Below are 20,025 nucleotides of genomic sequence, written 5' to 3'. Positions count from 1 at the left end.
GTTTTATGAATATAATATCTGCATTCAGTCTTGGCCTTAATTATTGTATTATATTCGTATTGAAAATACATGTTTAAGAGGACGTTCTTAGTGCAGCAGGATGACGTCAGCTCGATTCCTTTGATTTTATATTTAATTTTTTTTTTTTTTTTTTATAAGATATTTATTTTACGGTCAGGCAAAGTTGAGGTCAGCACACAGGAGGGGTCCTTGTAGCCGCACCAGTTAGCCCAGCAGCAGCTAGTAAGCGTTTGGTCGGTGCGAGCCTGAGCATCCTCGAAAATTACAACTGGGGGAGAAAGATTCAGACACTCACACAGCTCACTTTAAATCTGACAGAGGGGATCTCTTTGAAGACAAAGAGTATAAAGGTATGAACGTGTCGCCATCGCCAGCACACGCCACTTTCACATATCAATGTTAATCATCTTTGCACGCACAACACGAGTTGTCGCAGCGTCCCGAGATGCTCTTTGTTTTTCACGGTGGAAAACGTCGAGGAAATATTCGGTTTTATCGGAACCTCGAGTAACTGTTGACTAATGTGTTTATATTGGTTTATTTTTTCACTCGCCCGAGTCGGGGCATTGGCCACATAACGTTATCGAGCCTGTTAGCTTCGCAGCTAACAATAGAACGGGGACATTTGGACCAGTCTTCGCTTCAAAACTGACTTTGATGTCGGTAGCTAACGTTAACCGGTGGTTAAAAACGGCTGCCAACGGAACCAGAAGTCGGGTTTCAATGCTACAACTTGCGTAATATGATGTGATTTTCGCTGTTTATTGCGAGTGTGAGTGTCTAAGATTAGCCGGCGTTTTTAAAGGAGCCGAGGTTTTAAACGATAAAGCGAAGGCCTACATTTTAACTTGTGACAACTTCCTTTCTGTTTGAGTTCAGGCTTCTTACATGTATCTAACACCTGTTTTCAGTTTATCTGTAACATAAGTCCATGTCTCATTGCTTTTCTTGTTTTCACTTTCAATTCGATCACTTTTTAATAAACGTGTCCTCATGTTAACCCAAGACGACACACAGACCGTTGTCTGTTAGGTTCAGCTGTTGAGGACAAATGCATTAAGGTCAATTATGAATCAATCGGTTGCTTTGAGATAGTAACACACAGCCTAATGGGTTTAAGAATTCTATTGTGACTGTGTTAAAACCTAGCTATTCACCCCCCTCTCCTATCTCCACCATCAACATTAGCACCACCACAAAACCGCCAAGTAATTGTTACATGTTAGGACGGTGTAGATTCTCATTCATCCAGGTCATAATTATCTAACTGTCACTGAATCAGTAGCAACTAAACATGGACATTTCTTGGGGATGTTTACCCTTTAATTCAAGATGCTTCCACAGGGCCCTGTTCAGACCTGGAACCAACATCTAATCATAAGTGGACCGTGTTAAGATCCAGTAGTAGTGAATAGTGAAACTGCAAATTGGAACAAACAATGGACTCCTCATATCCTTCCTTACAAGTATGGGGAACTATGGTGGCATTCACTAACTAGAAAGGATGTTGTGCATCTGCTTCTGCTGCAATCCCTGAAATGCACACACTGTCAAAAAATAACTCATTCTAATAAATGCTACACACTAGACGTCACCTGTGACCTGATCTCACTCCGGTAAATTGGTACGCCAAAGTCAGAATTAAATCGTGTTACTGTGTCTGTGCCAGTAAGAGAGGGAGGAAGAGCCAAAAAAGAAATCATGGGGTTGAATGAATCAAAGCACAAATATGATTTTAACCATTACAAAAAAAGATTCATGTGGTCATCAGGGTTTATATTAGTAGTGGTTATTACTGACTTTGAATAATCCAATGTATGGGCACCAGGTTCTCTGTGAAATTGCGACAGGTTTAAAGACATCAGCTGAAGGGTCTCTAAAACATCGTGAAGATGTATTGCATTCATGCATGCAAAGGAATGTGGCCACATGCGTCATCAAAACCACTTAGTGGTTTTTGGGATCGGATCAGAAGATGTATGCCAGACCTGTGCTTAGTTACCGCTGACCACTTGTAATCAGATCAGAGGGATCAATTAATAGCAGTTATACTTTTTCTTTCCGTAGATGCCTTCAGCAATGGTTGGCAACAATGCTGTTCAGTCTGCCATTCCAGACCTGGGAAACGTAAGTCAGTCTGAGACCATGAAGCAGGTTCTTGCTGTGATTGACAAGAAGGTCCGCAACATGGAAAAGAAAAAGGTATTTATATTTCTTTCTAAATTAAATCAAATAGTCATCATTTCCTTTAACATCATCATGTGTGATCTTCATGTCTTGCAATATTCTTAGGTGAAACTGGATGACTACCAAACAAAGAAGGATAAAGGAGAAAAGCTGAATCAGGATCAGCTGGTAAGATAAAGCCGACTTGTGTATAAAAGTGCAGTCTGTCATGTAATCTTATTTACACAAATACTACTGCAACATTTTCTTAATCTTAATCTTAATAATTTTTCTCCCCCGGTGTACCTGAAGGAAGCCTTGGCGAAGTATCCAGAGATCCACCACAATCTTGAGTTTGCTCGAGACTTGCATAAGAGTTTCCAGGTATTGGGTCTCGAGGTAAGACCAAAATGACAATAAAGTTTCAAACCTTTTCAATATTCGTTCAGTATGGCTCTAAATTAAATGTTATGATTTAGTTGCATCAAATTTGCAAAGAAAAAACTATTTCTTTATAGATATCTGAACATCATGAGCTGTTGGCATATATATATATATTTTTTTTTAAATAAGTGAATGAATGATATTTTTTAACATGCACATATGGGAATTTTATGTAGGTCTTGCACCTCTACACCAAAAGCAAGTTACTGCATAGTGATTTTATCCTGAGTAATCAACAAAAGCAGCAGCTTCCATAATGAAACTTAGCAGGGCTGCAATTTGATTAGTAAACAAAATGTGCTGAAATGCATCATTTTTGTTTTTCCTGTACATGTTACTCTTTGTGCAGTACATCAGATGCAATTCATGTCCACTATGTCTCACTGCATTGTCCCTGATAACTAAAGATCGATTGATATGCGACTTTGTGTGTTCAGCTTCAAAAGACGGTGAAGAAGAACGCACGGCGGGAACAGCTGCAGCGAGAGGAAATGGAACAACGACGACTCAAGACGGTTTTGGAGCTTCAGTTTTTACTGGACCAGTTGGGAGAAGACGGCGTCAGGCAGGACCTCAAACGACCTGATGCCACTGGTTCTCCTTTGCTCACTGACGCTGACCTGACATCCCTTGATGAATTTTACAAACTGATGGGACCTGATAGGAATTATGATGTCAGGTAAGCGTGTGGCTGGGATTCTGAGAGAACCATTGAGTGTGCAGAAGTGAGAATAAGGCTGATTTGAGTTTCTATGATACCTATGTACCACTTTAATTTTACAATTCTACAAGTATGACAATTGAACTCTAATAAATCAGTGTTTTTCCTTTCCTCCTTAAACTAGTATTGAATGATACACATTACTTGAGACAATAACATATGAGTCACTTCTACATTTAGCTGCCCCTGCAGTCAAGCCAATTAAAAAATAAAGTGTTCTCAGCTTTGCCTACTCGTGTCCTATGAAATACTGCTGAAGGAAAATAAAATGTTGGGCCAAAATGAAGCCTCTCAAAACAGGGTCCAGGGTGCACCCCACTTTTCACCCATGTCAGCTGGGATTGGCACCAGGACACAGCACAAATGTGAGCCTCCATATTAACTTAGAAATGTTTGTTTGGATTGCAGATAATACTGATAAAGTGAAATGACTGTACTTCCTGGGAAAATTGGCAACTGCTCCTTTTTAGCTGCCTGTGTTCATCAACCTAGTAAAAATATCATGTGATGAAATGTCATCTGGGGAAGTATTATTTGCCTACTTAACGAGTAAGGATATTGCGACCGATGGCCACTAACATACAAATAATCTGTATGTTTACTTTGTGTGATTTGCAGGTTGACTGACCAGTATGATGAGGCATCAGTTCACTTGTGGGAGCTGCTTGAGGGCAAAGACAAGGCCGTTGCGGGGACCACATGTAAGTATTATGATGACTTTTGATCACCTCATACAAAGACAGTTCACAATAGGGCTGTTGGAACAAATTTCAATCAATGATAATCGAATGCTGTAATTATAATTGTATTTTTTTTAATACATGTGTTAAAACGTGGCGACGGAAGCCCGGCCCTCTTTCTTCTGCCTCTCTCCGTGTGAAAACAGAATGCTTTGCTCACGTACGACCCTCGCAGAACAACAAAGCTTTCTCAGTCACACGGTGATGAAACACCCATGGAGATCGACACCTTTTATGTCTGAGCCCTATTTTTTTGCCTCCCTCCAGCTTGAGCCAGGTTACACGGCTCTTAGCCACGCGTCAGAGGTGCCACGGAAGCATATGTGACGGTCACCGCACATTACATAGACGAGGAAAGGGAGGTGAAAGATATAATTCTCAAAACGACAGAAGCGCAGACGAGCCACATGGCCGACAACGTTGCCAGATGCATCGGCGTAAACTCGGTTCTCCGTCACCGCAGCGCGGCTAATTATATTAACGCCGTCCCTCATGAGGCACCTGCAGTCCGTCAGTGTCCCATGCATGGCCCAGTGGACAGAACGTATAACAACCACATATTAAGTTAAAATGTATTCAAATTTTAATTTAAAAATGTGAATATAATTGGAATATTAAAAATAATAAGGAATGGAATTCACATATAAAAGTATTCAGTGGACTCAATTGTAAATGACTAATATTGCCACATTTTGCCCATCAGCCTTTCTGTGGTTTTGCATAATTACAAAGTGAAAACATGAGAACAGGAGCTCGGTTTTTGCCTTTATTAAATCAGAGAATAATTGTTCACATACTCTGAAAGTCCTCTGGCGAACAAACTTTAACTCGGGAGTGTCATCCATCTCCACCACGTTCTACCTCCAGAGCGTAGGTTGTATATGTTTGTTTGAATATATCCTGCAGAGACTGCGTGTAAATCATTAAGCCTGGCTTTTCTTTTTCCTCACTTGTCCCCCGTGCCTTTGTTCCAGATAAGCTGCTGAAGGACATGCTGGACAAAGTACTGCAGAGTGGTTACTATGACAAAGCCCAAACGCATCAGAATGGATCCTGTGAGCAGGAAGAGGAGCAAGAAGAGCAGGTCGTGGTGGTGGCTGAGACAAAGAGTGAGGAGCAGCAGCAGCCTTCAGAACCTGGTAACTAAATACCAAATATGTTTTTACTGCAGCAAGAAATCTATCATCACATCACATTTGCCCTTTTTTCTCACCAGAAGGAACAGTCAGTGAACCTTTCATGCAGCCAGTTACAGTGGAAGCCACAGAGGTGAGATTTTTTTAAACCTACTGTTTGCATGAATCCTGTATGATGCTTCACACGCCGGCTTTTTTTTTCCTTACGTTCCGTGTGCTGTCTTGTGTCGTAGTTTGTAAACAGACAGTTCATTCCAGAAACTCCATACAGCAGTACAGATAAAGAACAAGTGGAGGAGTGGACAGTGGAGGCTCAGGTATGCTGCTGCTGGACTCCATCACACCACTGTGCTGCATGTCGCTGTAATCTAATCTCTGTGTCATAACTCTATCTTGACTAGATATTGAATTCCATCCAGCACCAACCCCCTGCCCAACTGGCTCCAGAACCGACTGTTACCGCGAACCATGTCACTCCCGCTCCCACCCCTGACCCAGTGGTCAGAAAACAGGTGGTGCAGGACCTCATGGCCCAGATGCAAGGAACGTACAACTTCATGCAGGCATGTTAATCCAGTGTATTATGTAATGTCCAGCTCAGCTCTTTGTGTTATTTATATATTCACAAACGTAAGTCGCTTGAATTAAAGCTCCAATGTGTAACTTCTGTCGCAATGTCTCGTGGTAGTTTCCAGTGCTAGGGTTGAGAACTGTGTGTGTGTATGTGTCAGTAACTCATACAACCACTCTGTACTTATCATTATCGCACCTCCTAGACTGTGTTATATCTAGAAAATTCCAAAACTATGTACAGGCGATCTGTCCAGGGTGTGACCCCGCCTTTTGCCCCATGTCAGCTGAGATTGGCACCTCCCATGACCCTCATGTGGAGGATAAAGCAGTAAAAGATTTATGGATGGATGCTGGAAAGCAGAGAAATTGAGCTATGCACCATGTGTACTTGTCATTGAATAACTGCCAGATATTGAAAGTGAAAGTTATCGTGGGGAAAAAAGGGGCAGAAAGGATACAACACTGGACCCTAAAAATGTATTTCTGTTCTGTTTGGTTGTCCTAGGACTCCATGTTGGAGTTTGATGGCCATGCCATGGATCCAGCCATCGTGTCTGCCCAGCCCATGAAGCCTGTGCAGACTGCTGACCTGCAGCAGATGGGCTGTCCTTCAGGTCAGTGCCAGATGATTCACTCATTAAATTAATAAGGTTATTATAACAGGTTTTTGTGTTTTTTTTTCTTAGAGTATTTGGACAGTAATGCAATTTTAGTTGTTTTTTTCCTTCTGTGCAACACCACAAAGTATTTGAAATGAAGCTTAGACTCTGACCTTAAACAGAGAGACCCAAAGAAGAAGCAAAAACGATCAATTGTGAAAAGTACTTCTCTGTCCAGACACAGTTATCCCTTAATACATGTGAAGTATTTTCTGAAATCTTGTTTTTGTTGCAACCCACACAGAGTCCAGACTTTCCCAAACAAGTGTACTGTCGGGACCACAAGAACCCACACAAGTAAGTCGAGAGGAAGCTCAGCAGGAACTAGTTAGTGTGACCTGGTGCTGAGTAAACATGATGTTATCTAATCTATATTACTATAATGAGGTAGAAGGGGAGCTTTTAAATTGAAAAATCACCATACCCATCTTTCACACTGACCATTCCACAATCCTTGTTTCCTTGCCGTCCCAATTCCCTTCCTTCCTTCCTTCCTTCCTTCCTCCTACCCCCAGGCCTTGATGTCTCTTTCGCCTGAGCCGCCCCCCGCCCCATGTTCTCTGTCCTCTGCCTTCCCACCCGTCTCCAAACCCACCCACACTGGAGGCATCAATGTCAACGCGGCACCCTTCCACTCGGTGCAAGCGGTAATGCTTTCTACCTGCGTCCAGTTCAAAACTAAAAAACAGGAAACACTGGTTCTGGTGCCTTTTTGGTGTCAAAATCCAGGTCCAGGTTCCGTACATGTTTGGGAAAGCTAGCATTAGCTCCAGCAAAGCGCTGGTTGATCATTGTTGAATCTCCTGCCCTCATTTCCCAGACCAAAAATACAGCGTTCTCCTCAGTCGTTCTGCTGCGATATGACGATATTTGTTTCGGATACAGCGGAAATACAGTCGACGTGTCTTTTTTTTGTTTTTAGGTATTTCATTTGAGCGCACCTGTACCCTCAGCCACCGAAGGCCAAGCAGACCCTCTGAAGCAGTCCAGCCAGTTCCCCGGTGGCTACGGACAAGGGTTCAGCAGCCAGTCGGAGAGTACTGTGGAGCAGGCCGACATCCCACAGGAGACATTACAGTCAGGTGAGGGCACGAGCTTTGACTGGTTACATGTGATTTGGCCAAGGATTTTGGCTACAAGGTAAAAAAGAAGGATTAAAGGGGGAAAAGATGTGTGCATTTTGTGTTTAGCATAGAATACTAACATTCTAAAAGAGTATTTTATTGTATTTATGAAACTGCGATATATGCGACACACACAAACTATTAACTAGTGACTTGTAAAGTCATTTATGAAGTTATTTCCAATGTACTGAATCATTAGAATCAGTTAATTAAAAAGACTCCTTCTGTCACAGTCACTGACCTAAAATAAGGCGTGATGCGACTCGTTTGGCAGTGCTAACGCTAAATTACACCAGACTCCTCGGTTAAATATTGAGATTTTAGACATTTCTGTTGGAGATTAACGTGAGTTTTCAGGACTTTTAAAGTCATTTTAACTGATCTACAGTTTGGCAGTGAGTGACGGCACTCTGACCAATCAGTGGCCGGCAGTCTCATGGCGTCACGCATAGTATCGACTCACTTAGCTCGCTTGGAACCTCGTCAGAGCAGGTACTAAGAAAAGTACCAGGTCCCAGCTACTATCACTAATGGAAAAAAAAAAGCCTAATACATCATACTTGTCATAATTACAGTTTTTATCTCTAGTTTGACAAAGTATTAGCTTTGTTTCTTAGACTGGATCCACAAAAGAGTGTGATATTGGGTTGAACTCTGCACCGGAAGTAAACAAAAACTATAAACACAAGTCTCCTTTCTTGTTCGTAGTTGTCAGTGGATTCCAGCCCCAAGACCAGGTCCTGGCCCCAGCAGGAGCTCATGAAGAGTCCGCTCCAGGTGCAGGGTTCGTACAGTCGGGCCAGTCCTTCTACGGCAGCAGGGCCGTACCCAGAGGCGGACCCAGGAACGCAAGGGGCATGACGAATGGATACCGGGGCTCCTCCAACGGATTTCGAGGTACGAGCATCTAAGTCTAACGCTTTAAACCGTGCCACACTGCATTGTGGGTCTGTTGCGTCACTTTGGGAGTGCAGAGATGTTCAGTGAGTGTCGGTCAGGTCGAGTCACACCACGTAAATTCTCCAAAAGTGGCCAAGCAGTTAATCTGGGTCAAGGTTGTTCTCCACATAGCCACTGTTTTGTGTGTGTTTTTTTTTTTTCCTGGGCGCAGTGCCACCAACAAAAGAGGACATTGCATAGTCAACACTTTAGCTGCTCTGCTAAGTTCAAATAGCCGCCTCCAGGCCTTAAAGTGACACACACACGTACAGTGAATTATGACGTCACGTCTACAGAGTTGACGTGATGTCATGATTCACTGTGATGACACGATGCTTGTTCATCAGGGGGATATGAAGGATATCGGCCTCCTTTCTCAAACGCTCCCAGCAGTGCTTACGGTCAAACCCAGCTGAACTCGTCTCGGGACTATTCCAACAGCTCCTACCAGCGGGTAAGTTTGCCGTCCCCTGTTTAGTACTGCATGGACAAAATAGCTCATCTCATAGTATCATACACTGAGTATCTGTTGTATGTGTTTCTTGAAGGAGGGATATCAAGGCTACAAACGGGGCGCTGCCCAGGGACCTCGGGGTTTGTCTCGGGGTAATGCTCAAGCAATGCGATCCTAAAGGATTTTAAGGACCGTCAAAATTCGCGCCACGTTGAACATTCAGGATTTTTGAATGTGTTCTGCCCCAGCTCACTTTTCTAACAATCTTTTAGTTGTCATTGGTTCTCTTTATTTTTATAAGTCCTGGTCTTTTACTGTCAGTCAGTCAGTCAGTCAGTCGGTCTGCTTCGGTCTGTCTAGATCCTCTAAATGTTTTAACACAAAAATGCTGAACTTCACCACATGTAGGATTATCAGCATGTCTGTGTGTTGTGCAACAACAAATAGATATTCCTGTAAACTTGAAAGAGTTCATTAATTTATTTTTTGTACAAAATAAATGCAAAAAATACCCTGTCACTGTCCATCTAATGTCACGAGACTGATTTCCTTCTGCCCTACGTCGCCGGCCACTATTTTCCTTTGGATCTAATACTTTTCAGAAAAGCATTTAATTTTGTTTTTAACCCCAGTCACCTCTTTGTACGCTGATGTTATTCATTGAAACTGTTTCAATAAAGTTGTGTTCTATTACGTTTCTGTTGTTAACTCTGAATGTGTCACATTGTGATGATGTATAATATGCTTTTTGGCCCAGTTTTGTTTCTTAAAAATCAAAGCTGTTCCATCAAAACACACTTAACTGTTTTCTAATGATATAATTTGATTATGAATTGAAATTGAAAGATCCAAATGGTTTTATTATCTTGCACAGATACAACAAAATAAGACAGTGGTGCATCTGATGATGATGATGATGCAGTATTGTGTCCAAGGAGCACTTGGCACACTGTAACCCAAGGTCAAGGCAAGACGATCAAAGTATCCCATGTTCAGATAAACCGCAGTAAGGCAAGGGCTGTTATTTGAACTTGATGTAAACAAAGCTTTCAGTATAAAGTGGTATTCACCGGCAAGAAGGAACCACAAAAGGACTGAATATCATGGCGGTTACATCATACTCTCAGAAAATACACAATTTGAATATGTGACCGGGGAAAAAAAGCAGCATGTGATGCGAGTGTGACCCTTTTTAGAATTAATACTATGAAACAAAATCCTAACTGATAAATTAAGCAAATAATCATAAATAAACACGGCACATACACACGTATGAGCAGACCAGAAGCTAGAAAGCTTTAAGTCCACTATAATGCTCATAGTAACACTACAAAATGTATTAATTCGGGTTTTTTTTTTTTACAGTTTCTGCCGGGTAAATCATTCCCAGAGGATTGAGGGTCCAATATTTTGAAGGGTGATTTGATTTCACAGGTATCTTCATCTCCTCAGCCTGAAAAATGCCTGTTTTTGGGTTTAGCACAACTACTACAATTGGGGAAAAATGTGAAAATACAAACAAAATAGGTTTTGAAATCAGTCAACAAGTGACCAATAGCACAGGAGTGAAAGGTCTAGGTTAAAATGATTTGTTTTCACAGGTTAAAATATAGTTTGCTTAAAGTAGCAGCTGGAGATCAAGTCAAACGTTTCCTACACCGATCTGACTGAAGCCTTGCAGATTATAACAGCGTGACACTGTGCACGTTTGCCCCCCAAGAAAGCCGTTAAAACGTTAAGTTTTGAGGTATAAAGTTTTCCTTTTATCAAAAGTGATGAACGTTGATTAAAAATGTAAGCGCCTGTTTTCTTTCAGGCTTTAATGCAATCATAGAAAATGTTGAACTCATTCACTAACGTGTTTGGGGATATTTTTGTCTCGTCAAGTCACAAATGGCATGAAAATGACTTTTACTTTTCTTTTAATTAGATTGAGGGTCCAGTGGCATTTAGAGGTTTTGTACTTTCAACAGCAAACGACAGGTCAAGAAAGTCCAAAAAATGTTTCGATTTTTGTAGAGATGTATTACCAAACATTCCCGATGATTTCTGAAGTCATCAGACACAACAAAGTACGCACATGTGCAGATGCATGTCCTCGGTTGGTCATTGTACACTTAATTCTTTTTGTGTAATCCAGAGATTACAGTTATTATCAAACACTGGCATCGTTCAAAAGATTCAGTTTGTGCAGCTTTCCTTTTCGCGTTGAATGTGCTCCAAAACCCCCCGCGTCGCGCTGCTTGAAGAGTCGTGACACTCGGGGGCGGGACTGTTGCTCTGCACGCTGGAGAGGAGGCGCCGCGAGAGTCTGGTGATTTCAAGTTTCAACAGAGGCTTTAGGGCACGTTGTGCTGGTCTTGTGAAACTTGGTGGTGGCCTGGTGGCAGATCCTGGTGCGTCTGTGGGAGTCCGTGCTGAGCCAAGTCTGGATTCTGTTGGCCATGGTGTTCCTGAGGCGTATCTTCAGGAGCAAGGTATCCAGGGTGAAGTCCGTGTTGTTGTTGTTGTTGAGCCTCGTGTTCAAAATGCAACTGATCGTCAACTTGATGCATCTCTGGGATAGCGTTTCCTTCAACTGAAGCAAAGACACAGGTTTATGTTCTCGGAGCCCAGCTCGTAAAAAAACAAATCAAGCAGCCATCAAACGATAAAACAAAATTGGTGCTCTCAACACTCACCGTGATCCTCTGGAGGAGGCTCTACTTTTTGTGATTTCAGTCGTTCCATGTGCTCAACGGCCTGTAACAGCAGAGTTTCATATGTTATCTTATATTTGGAAGGTGAGACATCATTAAAACATTCAAGGGCTTAATTAGGGATGTACCAATATCCAAATCTGATGCTAATAGTGCAGCTACAAGTCCGTGATGTGATATTAATTGCAATATTGTTGTGAAAGTTGCAAAATCTAGTTTGAAAGCAACTAGATGATCCACAATTTCAAAATCTTTGTCTCCTAAATCCATGCTCTTGTCTCTGTCGCCTTTAACACTGGGTCTCACTGGAAAAAGGGAGACCTTAATATTGCCATGATGTCAGAAATAACCTTCAGTCACATTCAAACTACAAAGACATCTGGAAACACACTGTAATAAGCATTGTCCTCACTGTTGTACCACTGCTTACCTGCTGCAGCTCTATCTTCTGCGAGTTCAGCTGCTCCTGCTGTTTCTCCAGCTCCTCTCGCTGTTTTTGAAGGTCAACGGCCTTCAGCTGGAGATCCTGCTCTTGCTGTGCGAGGTGCTCCTCGAACTCCCGCATCTCTTCGTCGGTGTACATCTGGTTCTGCTCCAGCGTCTGAGCAACATGACAAAGATGAGGATCCGTTTATTTGATATTTTTTTAACATTTCTCTTGAATAATTTCGGCGCAAAAAAAGAAAAAAGTCTCACCTCCCAGCTATCTGGCTCCAAGAATTCTTTCTTCTTTGTAGCAACCAGGAACTCATCCATAGAGACCAGCCTGTCTTTGTTAGAATCCACCTACAAAGAACATGACGATGTTTCATATATTATTCTATTACTCACTGGCAAGGTCAAAACAATAATAAAAGCTGGAGGTTTAACTTATGTGACGATTTAAAGCTTAGTGTAACTCAGTGAGTACAGATCTCTGCCTCTTACTGTACCTCGTTCATCACATGTTCTCTCATACGCAGCCGCTCTTCCTCCATCTCCACCATATCGTCCTCTTCGTTGGTGGGATCGTAGATTTTCTCCAACTGAAACAGCAAAGACCAGCAAATAAGTGCAAAGAACGGCACAAAATGTTGAGAAAGCGCACGACTTTTACCTCTTTGGTGAACAAAGCTTCCAGCTCCTGTTCATCGAAGAAGCCGTCTCCGTTAGAATCTGCAGCACAGAGGTTATTAATGTCATGTTAGGACTGGACACGCGGCTACTTTTATAACAAACAGTGCGCGGTCTTACCGTGCAGTTTGAAAAAGGTCTTGGGGTCAAAATCTTCAGGGTCCAAACCATCAGCGTCCTCCCACACCTCCTTCAGTTGATTCTGGCTGCCCTGCAATTTAGCAAAATGCTAAATTACACAACATTTACAACTGATTTCAACACACATAGCTTCCTGTGCAGTGCTGACATGTCAGTGCCAAATATACACAAACACTTCCAACTCACGGTCCCATAAAAGCATACTTCTTTTATCCTGTGCACACATTTCTCTTCAGATACCATAAAATAAGATAATCGACTTACAGTGACACCTTGCAAAGTCATAAAAGACATTACGTTTAATGAAAAGGCGAGAAAACAAGCAGACTGAGACGTCGAGGCAACCTTTGTACGTGTGCGCACAACGTTCTACGATCGTAATTCTTGTTTACCACACTCTCATTATACAAACTGCTAAATTACAGTATCAGAAAGAGGATAAAAACAACTTTGAGCACATCCAGAGGGGAGTGTAACCTTAAAGCCGACATACCGGGTGGTTAATTTTGGGGTGGTCGGCGTGCTTCTTCCTCATCTCCTCATAGTGCTCCTCCTCCTTCCTTCTTTCTTCCTCGTCCAGTGATTTCAGGTGCTCCTGTCTGTCGTGCTCCTTCATCATTTCATACCTCTTGAACTCCTCGTGTCTCTCTTTGTCAAAGTTCTCCAGGTCGTTAGTGGCCTTTATGAAAGGGTTAGATATTTTACCTTCATATGAAAGTTCACTGGACGAACTTAACTCAATGTAAACGTGGCTTCAAACGGACAAGAAGCAGCGAGAGTTACCGATTTGATGAGCAGATCTAGGTCATCCACCTCAAACGTGTGTGGGTTCATGTGGTTCAAGTACTCAAACTGTTTCAGCAGAGCCTGGTGGTCCACGGCGATGTCTGCACAGGACGTAAATGAAAACCTTTATAGCCATACTTATAGACATACCTCTTGTTTTGCATAGAGATGAATGCACAACGTACCGTTCCCTCCTTCGACGTCTTGCTTGGCCTTAATCAGAGTGCGCAGTCGGTTAACCTCCTGCCTCTTCAGCTCGTCCAGTTTCGTTCTGACGTGATGGCTGACAAAGTCCAGCTCTTTGGCGAGCTTTCCTTGCTGAGTGACACAGGAATGACACAAACATGAGAGTTGTTGACGACTAAAGTTGTAGCACAACATAAATGACCTTCATTACACCTTCAAATAAAATACCTTTGGACAAAAAATTAGAAAGGAAATGGAAAAGAACGGGGACTATACCTTGATGTCTTCCATGTCTGTGTTGTGGAGCTTTTCTCTGAAATGCTGATCTTTCTCAAGGAAATCGATGACTTCTCTGAGGTAACGGTCATAGTGGAGTCCAGTGTCCTAGAAAATGTTAAAAAATAAAATCAATTGTCTTTTTAATTGCTTATTATATTACAATATGTGACAATATTGAGTGAAGGTTTTGCTTTCATTGGGATGGCTGCTGACCAATACAATTGATCTTCTGTCCAGATGTTGGCTGTAGTGATGACAGATGAATGAAATGGATTCCAATAAACTCAATTACTGCCTTCTGTGGCCATATTACGCCACAGATGTTCGACACTCGACAATAAAAACGGTCGCATTGTCACTTGCACTGTCACTTGAATGCACCTGGTATTTGTTCAAACAGCCGAGCCACTATGTCAATATTTGAGACGAACAAACCCTCCCTGAGGAACAAAATCAGAGATTCCAATCTGTGCACGCACAAAGCTGCAACATCTGGAGCTGCACGGATGTTGGAATAGTTTAAAATAGGGTTAGAAAAAGAAATAGGGTTTAAGGTGTGTCGTCAGGCCATCACTCATTCAAATATATGCTGTTAAACTTATGTACAAACAGTAACTTGGCTGTTTGTTTACTTCCTTACTAGAGAAAGCGCTTAGAGTGCAAACCTTCACCAAACTCGCTCAGTTTCCACAATGTTGATAGATTCCCTTATGTGCAAAATAATTGTTTAAAAATCTAATCCAGATCTGGATCACTACCAAAATCTACTCATTTGTGTCCAAATAAGTCCTAGACAGAATATCAAATCAATAAGGCCAGAAACATAAACTCCTATGGTGGAGATAGTAGAACCACTAAAAAGTAGTTTAAGAACATTGGTTAATTTATTGAATAAATAGTAAAAAGGAGTTGCCGTTCACAATTCTCAAACCTGATTTGCATATAAACAAACTGAACGTAGAATAAAGTGGTTTCACATTTCACTGCAGTGTTAAAATGGTGGAAACCGCTTACAAAGACACAGAATGTGTGAAATGAGGAGGAAACCACAGTGTCCCTTGAATTAGTGCAAGAAGCAACTATCATAAATAATTAATAATGAGTGCGCCAAGCAAATCTCGCTTGCTGTTATTTGTATGAGCATTATCCTATTGTGCCCTCCTATCATTCTTCTGTGGCGACCTTGTTGGCCGCTTATCTCAGTGAATTAATTCACAATATTTGTTCAACAGCAGTGGATGGAAAGACAAATAAAGCTTGTGGCTATATTTTTGAAAAAGGGGTTATGAAAACAAGTCATATGAAACAGAAACAATTAAGCACAAAATTATTCGGGAACAACTAACTGATTGATTATCAAAAACAGATAAAAAACTAATGTGTTGGCATAAAAATAGAACCTATATAGCTGCTGAATCATTTAGGGCTGTAACGATGAGGAAGTGAAATCAAGCTGATTCACAAGGTGCTTGTTAATTCTTTTTTTGGTCTCCTCACCACACTGGCTGGGGGCTCTTTGAACTGTTGCTCCGGTTCTTTGACTTTAGTCTTGTCCATGCTGATGGGCACTGCCTCTGAACACTGGAGCTGGAGCAGCAGCAGCAGCAGGAGCCAGCTGCTGAGGAACACCCGGCTCCAACACATCTGCAAGCGACACAACAACCAAAGGTACAACACAGTTATCGCACTCTGTCGTTTACATTAAACACTATTTGACAGTAAACACGATCATTTATATAAAGTCTTGAGCTCACGTCACAACAGCAATAGGTCACTCATTACTGGCTACGTAGCTAATAATAACCCGAGGAAGCTTTAGCTGTGCCACTGACAGATTTAGCTAATCACCCCAAGCACCGACAGAGCTTACTACGCATATAATGTGATACTGTCAGTCTGACCAACGCCGCCAAATGTCCCCATTATGTGGAAGCAGCGTATTTATGTGTGTGTCACTGTAATTATACTGACTTTAATGTGAATCCTGGACATCATCTGTTCCGCTAGACTCCCGTCGGCTGCTGGCTCGCTAATAAGCGAACTTGCTGACGGGCAGAGCGGTGGGCGCTAACCGCAATGGTCAGCTCAGCTGTCTGTCAAATGAACCAGCAAGTTGCGTTGCATCGCACAGTACGTGGCGAGACGACGACTGAGCTGGAGGGCGGGACCTTGGAGAACCGACTCTCCTCCTGAACGTATCGTTAGCAACCATTTAAAGGAAGCGCAAACAAACGGTAGAGATTGAAAAGCGGTTTCCGGTGTTTTTACAGTGTGTTTTGACTAATATATGTCATTTATTTTACATTTAAATGTATTATGAATTTATTAGACTACCTGCTGTAGGCCTACCTGACGTAGAATGTGAGAATGTGGTGGTGGCCCACTGGTGGACATTCGAGGTATTGCAGGTGAGCCACAGAAAGTGCTATAAAAAAATCACATACTTAACAAATTAATTAAATATACCTTACATTATTTGTTCTAGTGGGAAAACTCTAAATTAAATACAGTCTATAATTTTGTTGTTTACATTTTAATGATACACCGACCACAATTTGGAACACATTGCAACAAACAATTCAAATATTCCTCTTAAGATTTTTGCCCATATTGACATAAAAGCATCACACAACTGCTCAAGTTCTGTTTGGATCTGCATCCGTGCGTTCATGTTTATCGGTAGTAAGAAATATTTTGATAGTGTTGATCTAACTGGTGGAAACACATGCTTGTTGTGTTGAATAACAAGAAACACAACACAATAAGGACCCGACAGCAAAAAAAAACCATAAGGAATGAAAAAGTCACTTCTTTTTCCCTAGTGTGTCACAGCAGAGATGGACAAAGGGGGAACAAACAACGGAAAAGAAAAGTTCCACGCGTCTGTCAGGTAAAAACAATGGACATCAAAAACAAATTTTGTGGAATAATTCACATATTGCAAAATAATATTTGGCATTCTGACACTGATAACAGAATTATTGAAATAATATAAAATAATGTATATATATATAATAAAAAAAAATTGAAGTTCGGGAAGCTTTAAAATTAAAATGTTGACAATTGCACAAGCACTTTTGGAATGTCCGATATTATTATATCATTGAATTAGACCTACGTTATAATAATCATATAATGTAATTATCATGGCGGTAGCATTTAAACCATGCAATAAGTTGGGAGGGACATTTTATTACCAATATTCCTATAATTAGGTGCAACCGTTAATTATCTTCACAACTACAGACATGTGGATGGACGCTGAAAGGCTACAACTCTGGCCTTGTAAATGATATTTATTTCAACAATGTCTTGTTTTCTCCAGTAGAGTGCGCTGTTATGATATGGTTGAGGGCATTTTACTGTCTGGTCAGGACTTTACTTCAGTAGTCAAATGTTCCAAGGCACAGAAGTTGATGAGTGCACAATTAAAACCGACTGTAATACAAATTGAGAAGTAACTATGAATATAAAGACAGATAATTACAAAAACATAATAATAAGTGTAAATTTAGTTCATACGAGACACTCTATTGCCGTCATAACATCCTAAACGGCTGCTTGGACCGGCTTGTATAGAAGGATAAATTGTAAAACAGGGAGTTGTAAAACCATTGGCTCTGTGTCCTGAAACTATGAGTGCTGTATAAAAAAACAATGTTTTTTATGAGCTATTTAAGAGCAAGTGCAACAAGACAATGAATCTCATTTTTATATAGATCAATTGGCGTTGGACTAAAGACAACATCCCTGCTCTGTAGGTGTCAGTGTAGTTCTACTTCAGTGATTGGGGAAGGTAATTCATCTTTATATTAGATCATAATCACAACACGGGAAAAGGGAGAGGGAGCTGGAGCAGATGGGGAGATCAGCACTTCATTTACTCGACAACTATTGTGATGATTAAACACTTTGGCGCAATGAAGAGGAGACAGTGTAATCCTCACAGACAGTGTGTGTTTGGTGTTCTAATCCAGACACATGTACACACTCACTGGGCTCTGCTGGGATTAATGGGACATTTCAGAAAATATGTAATGGCTTTTCCGATGTGGACGTCTTAGAGAGATTAGGAGCCGAAAAAGTTGTAAGCACAGAATCCGAGGAAAACAAGATAATCTGCTCTTCTTAAGTCAGTTGTGATTCAGCAGGAGGAACCTCCCTCCCTCTCTCCTTCTCTCTCTCTCTGAGGAGAAGACAATAACATTGAGTCACCTTGCTGCATTGTGAACCTCTGGCAGCTGAGAGGCAGGAATGAGCAGCAGCAGCAGCAGCAGCAGCAGCAGCAGCAGCAGCAGCAGCAGCAGCAGCAGCAGCAGCAGCAGCAGCAGCAGCAGCAGCAGCAGCAGCAGCAGCAGCAGCAGCAGCAGCAGCAGCAGCAGCAGCAGCAGCAGCAGCAGCAGAGCCCATACTGCAGCTTCACTGGACTGCGCATATGTATAATGTGTGTACTCGCGTGTGCAAATGAGTATGAATGAGTGGATGGGTATGTTGTGAATGGTGGTGGGCTGATAATAAATCACGGCAAGGTCGAATAAGAGTAATTGAGTTGGGATAGCTGATGATTACACTGCAGTATTTACAGAGTTCCACTACACTGAGCTGCACTTTGCAGACTGGACGAGGCTTATAATTGTGTGGTATACTGCACGTCATACTACACATTTAAAAAAGGCTTGATTACGTGGTTAATTAACGGATCTGCCGGATCTCTCTCCTTCGCCCACAATGCAGCACAATAAAGTTTCGCTGTTTAAGAATTCATGTTGAGACTGCAGAATGTAACAAACAGACGAGGGCTCCTTCGCTCGCCCCTCCGTTCCCTGAGTGCGTCAGAAAACTAGGGTGGCCTTCACGTACCGCAAAGGATGGAATCTTCCACCTCAAAATGGGAAACGCACTTTATGGCTGGTTTATCCGTTTGGACAAACGGCAGCCTCCATCTTGCAGGTACATAAAACAAGCTTGTTTTAAGTATTCAGTAGTGGTGTCAGTCTGATACCGGCCAAAATAACTACATCAGATATTGGCGAGAAAAAATAAACACCCAATGTGGTCCATAAACCCTAAATACGGCTCAGAACTGCCCAAATCTGCCCAGATCATAATTATGACTGCATGCGTTTGACCTTGACCTGCAATGCCTGACATTCCACCAGGTGGCGCATTAGGCACAGTGTTACATTGACTTGATTTTGCAGAGCTCGGGCTACTCTGTGTTATTACTGTAACAGACCGTTCTGTATATAAACGCGTGAGTGGGAAGCGGCGGCTACTCTCGGCTAGCCACCCCTAACTCTCGGTTACATGACCGACGTGAACCAAACAGTTTGCCCACCCCCGGTGTAAAGGGAGGTGTCCGTCATGTGACAAGGATTGGATCATGTCAGGATCCACATCTCAGACTTCACCTGACTCCGAATCGTGGTACGTTACCTTGCGTATCCTCTCTTTATTAGCACGGCCGTCTTCGGGCATGCGCAGTTTGTTGTTTAGCGGTTTATCTGTTGCAGTTTTGCGAATTAACAGACAGACAGACAGATGTTCCTTCTTCTACGCTGACACGACTAATGCTGTGAAGTCCTTAGTCACAGTTTGAAGTTCTTCAAAGCTCAAGAGGACGTCCCTTGCATTATAGTCATTTCCCTCCTTTTATCATGTGTGATGTCACATTTTCCATCAAAGGAATTATTAAACTTTGTTGTCCACAGAAAAAAAAAAAGATGAAAGTCTGTCTGCCTGTTATTGTATTGGCTTCAACTGGCATCACACATCACATGTAGGGCACAGTGACACATCAAAGCAACACTAACTGTTGCCATGACATCGGGCGATGGCGGTTAC

General features: G+C 41.9%; 2 protein-coding genes across 4 annotated transcripts; one reads left to right on the top strand and one right to left on the bottom strand.

Moving 5' to 3' along the window:
- Positions 1-207: 207 nt before the first annotated feature.
- Positions 208-9,670, top strand: caprin1a (cell cycle associated protein 1a). Of its 2 annotated transcripts, XM_058630321.1 has the most exons (17): positions 208-371; positions 2,089-2,223; positions 2,314-2,376; positions 2,500-2,586; positions 3,069-3,310; positions 3,971-4,053; positions 5,067-5,231; positions 5,309-5,361; positions 5,462-5,545; positions 5,630-5,791; positions 6,307-6,415; positions 6,705-6,757; positions 6,976-7,107; positions 7,383-7,542; positions 8,293-8,481; positions 8,871-8,977; positions 9,072-9,670. In XM_058630321.1, the coding sequence occupies exons 2-17, from the start codon at positions 2,089-2,091 to the stop codon at positions 9,153-9,155; spliced, it is 1,908 nt and encodes a 635-aa protein (XP_058486304.1). In that variant the 5' UTR covers positions 208-371; the 3' UTR covers positions 9,156-9,670. The 2 variants fall into 2 exon arrangements, with proteins under 2 accessions (XP_058486304.1, XP_058486305.1); XM_058630322.1 differs by lacking the exon at positions 6,976-7,107 and having other exon boundaries at positions 209-371.
- Positions 9,671-10,882: 1,212 nt separating this feature from the next.
- On the bottom strand, positions 10,883-19,773 carry nucb2a (nucleobindin 2a). Of its 2 annotated transcripts, none has more exons than XM_058630323.1 (13): positions 19,618-19,773; positions 15,679-15,825; positions 14,179-14,286; positions 13,902-14,034; positions 13,714-13,817; positions 13,424-13,609; positions 12,910-13,000; positions 12,773-12,831; positions 12,609-12,701; positions 12,373-12,462; positions 12,107-12,277; positions 11,659-11,719; positions 10,883-11,555 (listed from the first exon to the last, which is right to left on the bottom strand). In XM_058630323.1, exons 1-13 carry the CDS (start codon positions 19,657-19,659, stop codon positions 11,317-11,319), a joined length of 1,524 nt encoding a protein of 507 aa, XP_058486306.1. In that variant the 5' UTR covers positions 19,660-19,773; the 3' UTR covers positions 10,883-11,316. The 2 variants fall into 2 exon arrangements, with proteins under 2 accessions (XP_058486306.1, XP_058486307.1); XM_058630324.1 differs by lacking the exon at positions 19,618-19,773 and adding an exon at positions 16,153-16,294.
- Between the last annotated feature and the right edge of the window lie 252 nt (positions 19,774-20,025).

The sequence above is a fragment of the Solea solea genome, chromosome 5 (assembly GCF_958295425.1).
Source record: "Solea solea chromosome 5, fSolSol10.1, whole genome shotgun sequence".
NCBI classification, from domain to species: domain Eukaryota; kingdom Metazoa; phylum Chordata; class Actinopteri; order Pleuronectiformes; family Soleidae; genus Solea; species Solea solea.
This window is presented reverse-complemented; position numbering and strand designations above follow the sequence as displayed.

Coding starts and splice junctions, on each gene's coding strand:
- caprin1a (XM_058630321.1), top strand. CDS start 2,089: ATGCCTTCAGCAATGGTTGGCAACAATGCTGTTCAGTCTGCCATTCCA. Junction 5,232..5,308: donor GCAGCAGCCTTCAGAACCTG/GTAACTAAATAC, acceptor TTTTCTCACCAG/AAGGAACAGTCAGTGAACCT. Junction 6,758..6,975: donor GACCACAAGAACCCACACAA/GTAAGTCGAGAG, acceptor TCCTACCCCCAG/GCCTTGATGTCTCTTTCGCC.
- nucb2a (XM_058630323.1), bottom strand. CDS start 19,659: ATGCCCGAAGACGGCCGTGCTAATAAAGAGAGGATACGCAAG. Junction 13,818..13,901: donor AGACGTCGAAGGAGGGAACG/GTACGTTGTGCA, acceptor CGTCCTGTGCAG/ACATCGCCGTGGACCACCAG. Junction 12,702..12,772: donor AAGCTTTGTTCACCAAAGAG/GTAAAAGTCGTG, acceptor TTGCTGTTTCAG/TTGGAGAAAATCTACGATCC.